At 34.6% G+C, this 13,383-nt stretch overlaps 1 protein-coding gene across 1 annotated transcript in view; it reads right to left on the bottom strand.

Annotated features, from left to right (window-relative positions):
• Window positions 1-2,174: 2,174 nt before the first annotated feature.
• Window positions 2,175-13,383, bottom strand: part of ASAH1 (N-acylsphingosine amidohydrolase 1) — a 29,986-nt gene continuing 18,777 nt past the window's right edge. Inside the window, exons 6-14 of the mRNA XM_039839286.1 lie at window positions 11,099-11,173; window positions 10,138-10,183; window positions 9,403-9,547; window positions 8,819-8,873; window positions 8,610-8,691; window positions 5,206-5,337; window positions 4,977-5,100; window positions 4,496-4,552; window positions 2,175-3,291 (exon numbers count right to left, since the gene is read on the bottom strand). Coding sequence (XP_039695220.1) covers window positions 3,202-3,291; window positions 4,496-4,552; window positions 4,977-5,100; window positions 5,206-5,337; window positions 8,610-8,691; window positions 8,819-8,873; window positions 9,403-9,547; window positions 10,138-10,183; window positions 11,099-11,173 — 806 coding nt within the window. The 3' untranslated portion in view covers window positions 2,175-3,201. The remainder of the gene's footprint in view (window positions 3,292-4,495; window positions 4,553-4,976; window positions 5,101-5,205; window positions 5,338-8,609; window positions 8,692-8,818; window positions 8,874-9,402; window positions 9,548-10,137; window positions 10,184-11,098; window positions 11,174-13,383) is intronic.

Here is a 13,383-nt window from a genome sequence, read left to right as displayed (position 1 = left end):
GATCTGTAAAACAGCCAAATATTCAATATATAAAAAACCAAAATTGAAATTAGAAACTGTGAAAGGCTTAAACAGCAGATTTGCCACAGCAAAATCAGAGTTACTTAACTGGAAGACAGACTTAAAGAAATAGAGAATTAAAGATACAGATATGGAAAGTATGAAGATAGATGAATGACTTAGAAAATGGAACGAGGAGGTTTGACATGCATCTAATTGGAGTTTCAGAAGGAAAAGAGAAACATTTGAAGAGAGAATGGCTGAGAATATCCAGAATAATGAAAAATAAACCATCCACAGATCAACAAATCCAACAAATTCTAAATAAGAAAAATATTGAAAAATTAATATCCAGAAACCTCAGAACTACAAAGAAAAAACAAAGACCCTAAAAGCAGAATGAAAAGACAATGGCTTCAAATGAATAATAATTAGACTGACAGCTTCTCAGCAATGATATCAGTGAGAATAAGTTTAATCTAGAACCATGTGCTCAGCAAAAATTTCCTTCAAAGTAAAGACGCTTCCAGAGTCTGAAAGTTGTTTTTGTCAATAGGCACTATAGCTAAATAAAATTTTCATTTATCAGAAGGAAAATTATCCCAGGTGGAAAGGAAAGTGGTGAGTAGGAATATAGTAAATATGTGTTTATGTCCAAACAGTAGTCACCATGTGAAACAATACTCATGTCTTTTTGGGTTCAGATAAAACAAAATACAAATAGGATATAAGTTAGTAGATAAGTAAATTGAATTAAAGTATTTTAAGTCCTTTTGTATTCGAATGGAATAATATCCAGGTAGTAATTTTAAGCTTTGATAAGGTAAATAGTCTTGGTGCAGTTTATAGGATAACCACTATACAGAAATAGCGTGTTTTCTAAACTCTTGGAGGAAAAAAAATTTTTAAAATGTCTAAAAAAATGATAATTCCAAAAAGGCAAATTAGAAGGTAGTAGAAACAGATCTAAGATTGTAGAAATAGATGCCAACAAATCAATAATTATGGTAAACGTAAAATAGACTAAGTGCTCTAGCAGAAAAAGCATAGGTTGTTGGATTTTATATTTTTAAAATACTGCTAGGTGCACTTTTAAGACACATCTACCATGTAAAAATACTGTAAGGTAAAAACTAAAAGGATGGAAAAAGACACTAGGGAATACTAATCCCCACCCACCCCAAAAAGCAGACCGGGTGCAAACACCATCTGTCAGTTTGACTTTGAGAAAGTTAGATTACAAGTATAACTACAGTTTGTTGAGAAGATGAAATAAGAGGATATATGTGAAGCATGCATCGTAAGTCCTGACATATAGTAAGTTCTTTATGGTAGTTAGCTATTATTAGAGCTACATGTGTGAAGGAATGTAGGTTGACTCAGAGTCCTTAAAACTAGGTGAGGAAAATTATATAGCCCATGGTTTGGATCCAACCTGACATTTTATCCAGTATTTCTAAAAATATAGCCTCATTAATGTCCACTCCAAATTAAAATAGCAATTAATATCACTATCCAAGGGGAATTGTTAGTAAACATCTTCCTCAATATCTTTCTGTATCCTAGATGTATATGTATAAGTACATGTATAAAGTATTATATAATTAGGCTTACAGTATATCCTATATTATAACCTGCTTTTTATCACTAACAGTCCTACCTCACGTTTTAATTCCAGTTCTTTCCTCCAAATGCTTTGATGTCCTGAGGAATCAGTCTGAAACAAATTAGCATCTCACCTCTTTACTGTGCATAGCAAAGGCTACTTTAGAAAAATAATACAGGTTTACCTCACTTCGTTTTTCTAAAAGGGACAAAATCCCCAGTAAAGTTTTTTAAATTAATCAAATCCTATTTTAACACAAACTCTCTTGTAATTCTTGCATAAGATAATACTGGTATCACTATAGTTATGAAGAAGCAAAAAAAGAAAAAATAAATAAACAGGAAAAGCTGCCTTTGAACACCTGCACACTGCACTGATAACAGTGGGTTAAGAGGTGGTAAGGATTAGTCATGTAACATTGTGACCATTTAGTCATAAGTTGAATAACCCTCTTACATATAACTCTTGTAATTTAATTTAGATATTACATTCAAATAGCTTTGATTTCTCCATAATAACCCCCACCCTCAAACTAACACTCAGGTAGACAATCAGTATACAAGACTGCTGACACTGCTTCCAATGACTTTATTGAATGTCATGAATACAAATGACATTAAATGAAGTGGATACAGTTGTACACAATTGACATGCATTTCAGTTGACTCTGAACATGTGAAAGGTTAACAAGTTTGACTGATTAGCCCTTTTCATAAATACACTTCTGAAAAACATTTTTAAAAAATACATTTTGATCGGAAGGAAAACTCAAAACCTATTTATTAAATAAATGATACTTAGGAGATTTTAAAATCACGGGTACGCTTCCAATTTTCTACAATTCTTTGACCTGTTTACTATTCATTCACAGAACCTGGGACTCAGTTTTTGAAGTTAACTTCCTGGGGTTGCTGGGAGGTAGGGTAATTACGAAAAAGGAAACACTTCAATTCTGTGTATAAAAGACTGCTTTGCATACTGATTACTTCACGAACCCCAAAAAGTACTAATCAGAGTCAAAGGTGCGGGCATTGAGCATTAAGGGAAATACACAGTTGAATGTCTGTCTCATCTCCCTCTAATCAGTTAGTGAAATTACATTGCTGTCAAAAACAGCAAAGACAGTAGTATATTGATTTTAGTAGCAGACCAAGAGAAAAAGACTGCTATGCAGAAAAAAATACAAATATGTAGATAAAAGTGAAAATAATGTGGACTATTTACTGTTACTATTATGTGGACATACTGGATTCAGTGCCCACAGAGAATCTTGCTTTATTCATTCCATGGAAGTGGGTCCCACAATAGTTTAATTGCCCATCCCCGCCCCCAAATGTCAAAAGTGAAATGAAACTCGGCAAATTCTAAATGATTGCTGTACTTCATGTAAATTATCTATAAATAAAATCAACTGTTATGGCAAAAAATAGCCTAAGATTTGTAAACATACCAAGAAGAACAAGCTCATGCCTTAAAGAGAACCTGCCCTGCCTGGGTCTTAGTCTTTGGACAGAGATCAGATGGCTGCCCTGGTTGGCCACACGTGAGCGGCCTGCTTCATGTCAGAGAGCGCATTCTGTAGGCCAGGTGTGTGTTCACCAACCTATACAAGGGTCTGGGCAATCCCGCAGGTAAGTTTCAAATTGACCTTTGGTAACGTCCATCAAGGTTGTGAATACAGTCAGCTGAAAGAAAAGTTATTTTTACTTTAAGAATGTTTTCAATATTAGCATTTCTTTACTTGTGGAACTGCTTTATGAAGATACTTAATATTAAATAATATATAGTATTATGCAGAAGATGTAAAAATAAATATGTAACATAAAGATACAAATAATAATAATAAGTCAGTGATAATAAAAACAACTGACATTCTAGGTCATGAATATAAATAGGCTTGGGAGAGAATCTTCAATTCTTTACAAGGTTTTATTCCTGAGCAGTACACTGTTTCTCCAATGCTTTAAGACTTAGCCCTCTTCAATGTATAATCTGCAGTCATGCAAAGCCTAACAGTATACTGTGGAGTATGAACAGTTTAGCTTTGGCTATCCTTCTCTATAAAGCATGTACAGTGAGGGACACTAGGCAGGCACACAGGTTGCAAGGCTCCCACACTCATGGAAGCCCACAGAACGTAAATAACCACTGTGAGCTCCCACGAAGATGGTGCGGGCAAACAAGAAGTATGGCAGGGTCAGTGGGCTTAAGGAAGGCTTCTTGCAGGAGCCAGGTTCTGATCCAAACAGTAATGTGCAGAAGGAGTTTGTTCTGGCAGAAGTAATGGAGGCACGCTGATTTTAGGGAAGGTTAGGAAAAAGAACCAAAGAATAGAAGGAACAAATGGGAAAATCAGGGTGAATATACCCAGAATACACAAGGGGGGACTACGAGCAAATTGAATGATTAGGAAACTTGTTGAATTCTTTAGCTATAGCGTGGGGAAAAGATAAAAGGATGTAATGAAGTTTAAGAGAAACCCTAATCCACCAAGACACAAAGCTCTGACTTAAAATGGACTTCAGACTTTGTTTTGTCAAGTTTTAGATGTTAGTTGTAGTGTACAGAATAAGATTTCTGATAGGGAGAAGTCAAGACTAAAATACTACTCTCAATTCAAGGCCATGTAAGTAAAACTAGAAACACTAAGCTGACCAAACTGGACATCAAGCCACAGTGATCAGTTTGTCACATCCCAACAGTTACTATTTTAGCCACACAAAAACATTTAAATAAATCAGTCTTAAGCTGAATGTGACTTGGGATTCTAGCTCTGATTTATCCAAAATAATAGGGAAAGATAAAACACTGGACCAAATTCTTTCCCTAAAAGCAAATACACACACACACACACACACACACACACACATGTATATAGTTTTAAAATACCTTGTTGAGGACAGGTTTGGTTGACAGGATATCATATATGGTTGGTAATGAGATATTCTAAAACACAAAAATAGTTTTGTTCAGTAGGTTAAAGACAGATGTCAGTAGCCTTATCCACACAAATGGGTCATTAGAAACCAGTACATTCTTCAACCAACCTCCCTCCAACCCCCTAAATGAATTTCCCTTGGGGTCACTGTTAGAAACAGAAGTAATGGTTCAAATGAATCACTTTTTCTCTCTTCCTCCCCTCTTTAAGTCTTGCCTGTTTCTCATTCAACTTCACTGAGTGTTATCCAGCATTAGATCAGAAAGGGAAGTACAGCAAAATTCTGTTCTTTAAATTAAAAAGAACAAAAAACTCAGTGGGGACTGTCCAGAGATACCAAAGAATAGGAGGTTTATAAAGGCCAAAGGAAGATGCCAGAACTAATCTTTAATGGTCACCATTTCTTTCTACATATGGCATTGTGAATTTTACCTCTTGGGTCGTCTGGTTTAAACACATCTTTGCAGCTGTTCTGCGATCATCAAGAAAGAAGGGATTTTTCCAACGGTCATAATTAGTTTCCACCACATACCATCTACCCTCCTTGGAGTCAAGTCTAGATACAAAAAGAGAGACTCCTCTCAGGCTTCATGCCCTAAACCTGTACATGTGTCAGTCTATGCTTTAGTTTCTACTTATTTTGTTTAACAAATGTACTTACTCATATACATCCAAAGATTTTTTTCTGCCTCGTGTAATCACACAGCCCTCCCCAGACTTGTTGCCTCCCAGGATAAAGTATGCTGGGGCCAATATCTTCGTTTTGGTCAATATATTCTTGGCTTCTTCATAACTACACAGAAACATTTTTTAAAAAGGAAACATTTTTAGTTGACTTGGAATACAAATATTTTGCCTGTAGAAACCAAGCAAAAACAAATATCTGAGGGACATGTTTTTTAAAAAGAAGTGATAAACAGTGGATCAGGAAGGAGCAATTCCTGACTCGTATGCGGTAAAACACTGAGATGTGAGATGCTCCCTCTGGTCTGAAGGACAAACAGAACAGTCTCAAGAGATCACCTTCCTCCCTTACTGTCTATGCCTTTCACCCAAAAGGAGAACAAGGGAGACAGTATTAATCACCACGTATAGGAGGTAAGGGACAGTAAACCTGGAAAGTATTGAAAAATAGGGTTGATGCTCATTTATCCTAGGTCATTTTGATATAGTGCAGATAAAGGCAGTTTTGCTATTATAAGATTTCTGCGCCAGCACAAAATATAACTTCTAGGTTAAAAGGTATTAGGATTGATCAACTGATTGATTTTTAAATTTTCTATTACTTGTTTTCTTTTTTTCCTCTTTAATTAATTTTTTATGGTGACATTGGTTAATGATTTCCAATAGTTTCATCTGTACACTTTAACAGTAAAGCATATATATATTTACACTGTGCAGGTAAATTTTATTGTTTAATTTTTATTTTGTGTATGGGTGATTTTTTTTGACATCAAGAAAAACTCACAGGTGCCCTTCATAGTGGCAGTATCTCTAGCACTTTTTAAACATCAATTTATTTCCTTGCTTTAAACACAGACACAGACACACACACACGAATGTTAGAATTCCATGAGGTTCACCTAAGAAATTCTGAAATAGTTCTTCAATGGAAGACGTGCAAGAAAATATTTTTATATTTTAATATGAATAATTTAAAATAAACTATAACACACTGAAAAGAACATACACCATGATCAAGTGGGATTTATTCCAAGGATGAAGGGATGGTTCAACAACTACAAATCAATCAATGTGATACACCACATTAACAAAATGAAGGATAAAAATTGTATGATAATCTCGATAGATGCAGAAAAAGCACTGACAAAATTCAACATCCATTTATAATAAAACTCTCTTAAGTGGGTATAGAGGTAATGTACCTCAACATAATAAAGGCCATATATGACAAGCCCACACCTAATATACTCAAAGATGAAAAGCTGAATGCTTTTCCTCTAAGATTAGGAACAAGACAAAGATGCCCACTCTCTTTTTACTCAGTATAGTACTGGCAGTACCAGCCAGAGCAATTAGGCAAGAAAAAGAAATAAAAGGTATCCAAATCAGAAAGTAAGAAGTAAAACTGTTGCTATTTGCAGATGACATGATATTATATATAGAAAACCCTAAAGATTTTACTACAAAACTGTCAGAGTAAACAAATTCAGTAAAGTTGCAGGATACAAAATCAATATACGAAAATCAGTTGCTATGCACTAATAATGAACTATCAGAAAGAGAAATTAAGAAAACAATCCCATTTACAATTGCAACATAAAGACTAAAACACCAAGGAATAAATTTAACCCAGGAAGAGAAAGACCTGTACACTGAAAACTGTAAGGCACTGATGAAAGAAATGGAAGACTCAAATAAATGGAGAGACATGCTCATGGATTGGGAAATTAATATTGTTAAAATGTTCATACTACACAAAGCAATCTACAGATTCGATGCGATACCTGTCAAAATTCTAATGGCATTTTTCACAGAAGTAAAATAAAACAATCCTAAAATTTATATGGAATGAAAACAAACAAACAAACAGAAACAGAACCCTGAATAGCAAATGCAATCTTGAGAAAGAAGAACAAACCTGGAGGCATCACGCCTCCTAATTTCAAACTATACTACAAAGCCATAGTAATCAAAACAGTATAGTACCGGCATAAAAACAGACACATAAATCAGTGGAATGGAATAGAGAGCCCAGAAATAAACCCATGCAAATATGGTCAATTAATTTATGACAAAGGAGCCAACAATACACAATAAGGAAAGGACAGTCTCGTCAATAAACGTTGGGAAACTGGAGAGCCACATGCAAAAGGATGAAAGTGGACCAGTATCTTACACCAGACACAAAAATCAACTCAAAATGGATTAAAGACCTGAACATAAGATCTGAAACCATAAAATGCCTAGAAGAAAACATAGGTGGTAAGCCCGTAGCCATTGGTCTTGGCTATAATTTTTTGGATTTGACACCAAAAGGCAACAAAAACGAAAATAAACGACATCAAAATAAAAAGTTTCTTCACGGGAAAGAAAACTACCAACAAAATAAAAAGGAAACCTACTAAATGGGAGAAAATATTTGTAAATTGTATATCTGACAAGGGGATACTATGCAAAATATATAAAGAACTCATACAATTCAACAGCAAAAAAATCCATTTAAAAATATGGGCAGTAGTTCTAACATTTTTCAAAAGAAGACATACAGATGGTTAACAAGTACATGAAAAGGTGCTTAACCTCACTAATCAGGGAAACACAAATCAAAATTACGAGATACCACCTTACACTTGTTAGAATGGCTATTATCAAAAAGACAAAAGATAACAAGTGATAGTAAGCTTGGGGAGAAAAGGAAACCCTTGTGCACTGTGAGTAGGAATATATATTGGTGCAGTCACTATGGAAAACAGTATGGTGGTTCCTTGAAAAACTAAAAATAGATCTACCATATGATCCAGCAATTCCACTTCTGGGCATTTAGATTATGAAAATGAAAACACTACCTCACAATGATATATGCACCCTATGTTCACTGTATCATTATTTACAATAGCCAAAACATGGAAACAACTTCAGTGTCCATCGGTGGATGAATGGATAAAGAAAATGTGGTGTGTGTGTACACAATGGAATATATTGTCATAACAAAGAAGGAAATTTTGCTATTTCCAACAATGTGGATGGACCTTGAGGGCGTTATGCAAAGTGAAATAAATCAGAGAAAGACAAATACCATATGATCTCACTTTCATAGAAAAAAAAAAAGAAAAAACTCATAGAGAACAGAATGGTGGTTGCCAGAGGCAGGGGGATGTAGGAAGGTGAAAATGGGTAAAGGAGGTCAAAAGATAAATGTTCAGTTCTAAAATAAGTAAGTCCTGGGGACGTAATGTATAGCATAGTGACTACGGTTAATAATACTGTATTGTATTGCAATATATACAAATATCAAAACATTTTTGTACACCTTAAACTAATGTTATATATCAATTATATCAATAATTTAAAATATTAAATTTGATAAAGCAACCCAGTTACCTTGTGCTATTTTCCAAAACTGATCTAGTGATAAACCCTATCCACATGGCATCTTTCTTTCCCAAAATCCATTCTAGGACACCTGGAAGAGATCAAGCACAGTGTCACAGGACCTGGAAAAGGTGAGACTATTAACCAGAAGGCAGAGTCTAGCTTTCCTCTTAAAATATCTATGAAATTCCTATTTTATTTAAGAATCCTCTACTCACCCATATAACCACCATTGGTACTGAAACGTTCATTTAGTGTAAGACTAAATAGTCCCTGAGAAAAAGACAAAGCAGTGAAGTCAGAAATGTAGACCACCCTGTTTAAGGCCCTCTCACTGTATTTTATACGGAATATCAAAGCCCAGATTTGGGAATGGGGCATACGATGATAAATCAAAACCATGACTCTATCACCTACTAACAGGGCTTTTTTACAAGTTCAAAGCATTTTTACATCTAGTGTATGGGATAAATAGGTGGGATGTTACTGGCCACACTTTCTGACAAGGAAACTGAAGTGCAGAGAATTAGTGCCTGACTTGCCTGACCCGGGACCAGATTCAGATGTATATTCCCAGCCCTCAACATCCAGTCACATGCTTTTGCCCCAGAATGAGCTGAGAAACCTTTATTTCCTTTCTACTCCTCTCTACTATGAGAGCTCATAGTTATGAAGGTGACGAAAAGTACAAAGGGATGAACTGGGGCTTCATATTCTTTGGTCCTCAATCTTTAGATTCCATCCTTCACAGTAAAAACAGGACAGAGCTACCTGTAAAATTATGTAACAGTAGATTCCTTACTGGTTTGAATCCTGTTAACGCGCCCACATAGCCAGCAAAGCTTGAAGCCTTGAAGACAGTTTTATTGTTTCTTTGGAAGTCCAAATTCACTGTTAAAGGTTTTAGTTCCTCAGTTACAACCCAGGAATTATTATTTATATTCCACCTACGAAAGACAAATTTCAGGGACATTTAAAAACAATGATGATAATGATGAATATGATGATAATGGCCATGCATTATGCTAGGTACTTTATCTACCTAATCCCTAATGAGTACCCTACTCCCTAATTAGTACCCTAATTCTCCCTAACAAAAACTTTGCAAAATTGGTGGTTTTACCCTCACTTTTTCATATGACAGAACTAAGGCTCAGAGAAGATAAGTATTTCTCCCAATATAACAGTCTATAAATAGCAAACTCCAGATTCAAATTTAGGTCTCTAATTTTAAACACCATTACAATTTTTTTCAGAAGAGTCAAGAAGATATAAAATAGGATGCTATCCTTTCTTTTAAACAATAAACTAGACGTGCCTAGTTTTGGGGCCTACAAGCATGCTCCAGATTCCTGTTCACTAGGTGTAACTCTACAAACTCTCAAATAACTAAAAGTGTGCCCATCTTGTCTCAAAACTAAGAAATCCAGTCTCTTCCCTTCTGGTCACACTTGGAGCAATACTTGTGACTTACTTTTCATCAATGCAATACAACTATTTTTCTTAAGGACTGAAACACACCATTTTCTTTACTTACCCAAGAAATATTCCAAAATCCATGTTTCGCCCATGTATTAGATGACCTAATTGAAAGTAAGCAAAAGAGACCTGTAGTAGCAGTTATGATAGCATCATTAATCTTAAATCAAAGTTGGGCACTTAATTTTGGTTAACTGACATTAACAACTGTTCAATCCAACAATAAGAATTAAGCAGCATCCTGATACCAGAAGGTCTCAAGATCAAACTGCCATCCCTATCACATCAGCCAGATCCCCCCATAAACCCTGAGAGCACAAAGTTCCAGGTAAGATTAGAACAAGGGAAAAGGATCAGTAATCATTCTTTGGTCCACTATGACACAGTCTTATCCAGGCATAGCTATTTTAGCCTCATCTAACATAACGTGCCAACAAGCTTCCCTTGAGGCACTGCCACCTACAGCTGGACGCCTCAAGGGTTAAGTACAGGCAGACTTTATACCCATGGTATAGGTCAAAAATAAGAGAGAAGGTAAATCATCCTGTGCCTTGTAATCTGGGGATCCTCCAGGAAAAAGATGAGAAAGTGAGGCTGGTCTACAAAGGGTTCCTTAGCTGGGAAATCATGGGAGAAGATCTGTCCTGAGCTTCAAGGAGAGTCTGGGATCATTATGTATATGAAGATAATGAAGCACTGCTGTAAGTACTTATATCAAATCATGGAGATGAGTATAAATAGAATATGAGAAATGGTATGAATGTTCATAGTCCTGAAACACTTCTTCCAAGTTCTTTGATATCCTTGAATTAAACGTTAATAGGCATTACGGTAGTCTTAAAATAGGGATAGTTTCCAATACACTTTTAAAAATGTACTAAGATCCATAAAACTATATGCAACATACCACAGAATTTGCTAGTAAGCCTAGATTTTACAAGTTCTAATTGCATTCATTTAGAAGATTTTTCTTTTACTCTGTAATCCACAGTGCCCACCCTCCCTCAGTACCCATTTACCTTTTTTGTCTTCTGCTATTATTGAAGTACAGATGGTAAAAAATTCATAGAAAATATTAAACGAAATAATCTCTCCTATGAGAAAAGACAGGAAAATTTTTGGTTAATATACGGAACCAAGTCATTGTTAGAAAATTCTTTTTTAAGAAAAATTTGAACCATCATCACTGTGTGAGTTTTCACTTTGGCATACGTAAGTGTCTGCAGACCAGTCTGAATGTGCCTGAATAGCTAGCTGGCCAGGTGATGGTGTCATACCAACCTGTATACACTCTGTAGACTAAAGATAAAACAAGAACCAGAAGGGGGAGCTACTGGGCAAGGTGAACATCTGGGCATGTTGGAATTCTACTACAATACAATGTCCACATTTTTTCATCAATATACTTCATTTCAGTTTTCTTTAGGGGCTCAAATATGACAATTTAATATATCTGGTTCTTGGTTGTATCCTGAAAATGTATTTTTCCCATATTTTTAGAGTTTGACTAATATTTGAAGTTAAGAAATATAGGAAGTATTAATAAAATTAGTGCAGAGCTTACTAAGAAAATCCATTGTAAAATATTTTAATTTTTGAGTGTTCTTCTAAAACTACATAATAATAGTACCACTTAGCATTTAATTCAATGATATACATTTTTTTCTCTGTCTCATTTTATGTTAATGTGTCAGGCTTAACATGTTTTTCTTTTTTCACTCTAATGTTTTATTTCCATTTGATTTCTATTTTGGTGAAATTCCACTCATTTTCTTTTATTATGAATCATCTGTTAATCTTCTTAATCCATTTTTCCCTTGAGATATTTATATGTGGTATTTATTTGCTAGAGTTCTTTACATAATAAAGGAATTAGAGACATTTCTCATATAGGCTACAAGTATATATTTCCTGTATGTTTTGGTTATCTTTTAAGTCATTTTTTTAAAGAAGGAAAAACAAACAAAAATCTAGCCACTTTGGTTGAAAAATACTATTAATTTTCTGAAATTCTCAGTCCACTTCTCTTGTAAAACCAAGGTCTACAGGCTATTTAAAATAATTCTATTATTCGGTAGCTTAAAAATAAAGCTTTTGGGATAGCAGGAAAAATCTGTTTCATTATATGTTACAAATTGGAAATGGAGTTTAAAAAATAGTTTCCAAAAACATCAATACCTAAGAATGATATGATGAAGGATATGATGAATGAATGATACGCAAGAACACCTCCTTAAAAATAAAAAATACAACTCAGAAATCAATAACCGAAATAAATGTTGAAATTTCGTATACCATGTTCATGGATTAGAAAACTCAGTATTGCAATCCCATTCAAAATATCAGTAGGCTCTTTTGTCAAAGTTGATAGGCTGATTCTAAAATTTATATAGAAATACAAATGGTCTAGAATAGCTAAGAGAATTTTGAAGAAAAAGTTAGAAAACTTATACTGCATAACTTTAAGACTTACTATAAAGCTTTAGTGATTGCAGGAGCATAGTATTGGTATAAGGAAAGACAAATAGATAAATGAAACTTAACAGAAAGTCCCCGAAAAGAATCAGATATATAGAATCATCTGATTTAAATCAAGGGCACCACTGCAACTTACTAAGGGAAGTATAGTCTTTCTAATAAATGATGTTTAGTCAGTTGGATATTCCATATGGAAAAAAACTGCAACTTGACCCCTAACTCATACCATACACAAAAGTTAATTTAAAGTAGATCATAGGCCTACACATAAAAAGTAAACATAAAACATCTAGGAGACAGAAGAACATTTTCATGACCTTGAAGTATGCAAAGCTTTCTTAAATGGACACAAAAAACATTCCCTGTTAAAAAAATGAGAAATTGGACTTCATTAAAATTAAGAATTTCTATTCATCAGAAGGCACCAATAAGATAATAAAAAAGAAAGCTACAGACTGGGAGAAGATATCTGGAATACGTATATCTGACAAAGGGGTTTAATTCAGAATATATAAAGAATTCTTCCTAACCAAAAAAAATGGCCATAAGATTTTCACAAGCACAAGGAAGGAAGGAAAAGGTCAATAAACTGTTCAGTCTCATTAGTCATTAGGGAAATGTAAATGAAACAATAATGGGATACCATAACACACTCAACAAGATGGCTCAAATAAAAAGGCTGCCTATCAAGTGGAGAAGTATCAAGTGAAGAAAACTAAAACTCTTATACTTTTCTGACTGTCAATGGATACAATCACTTTGGATGGAAGAATTTATAAGGCTGAACAAACATACGGCTACCCTATACCCCAGGTATATAATACCC

This window comes from Pteropus medius, unplaced genomic scaffold (genome assembly GCF_902729225.1).
Source record: "Pteropus medius unplaced genomic scaffold, Ma_sr-lr_union100, whole genome shotgun sequence".
Classification (NCBI taxonomy): domain Eukaryota; kingdom Metazoa; phylum Chordata; class Mammalia; order Chiroptera; family Pteropodidae; genus Pteropus; species Pteropus medius.
This window is presented reverse-complemented; position numbering and strand designations above follow the sequence as displayed.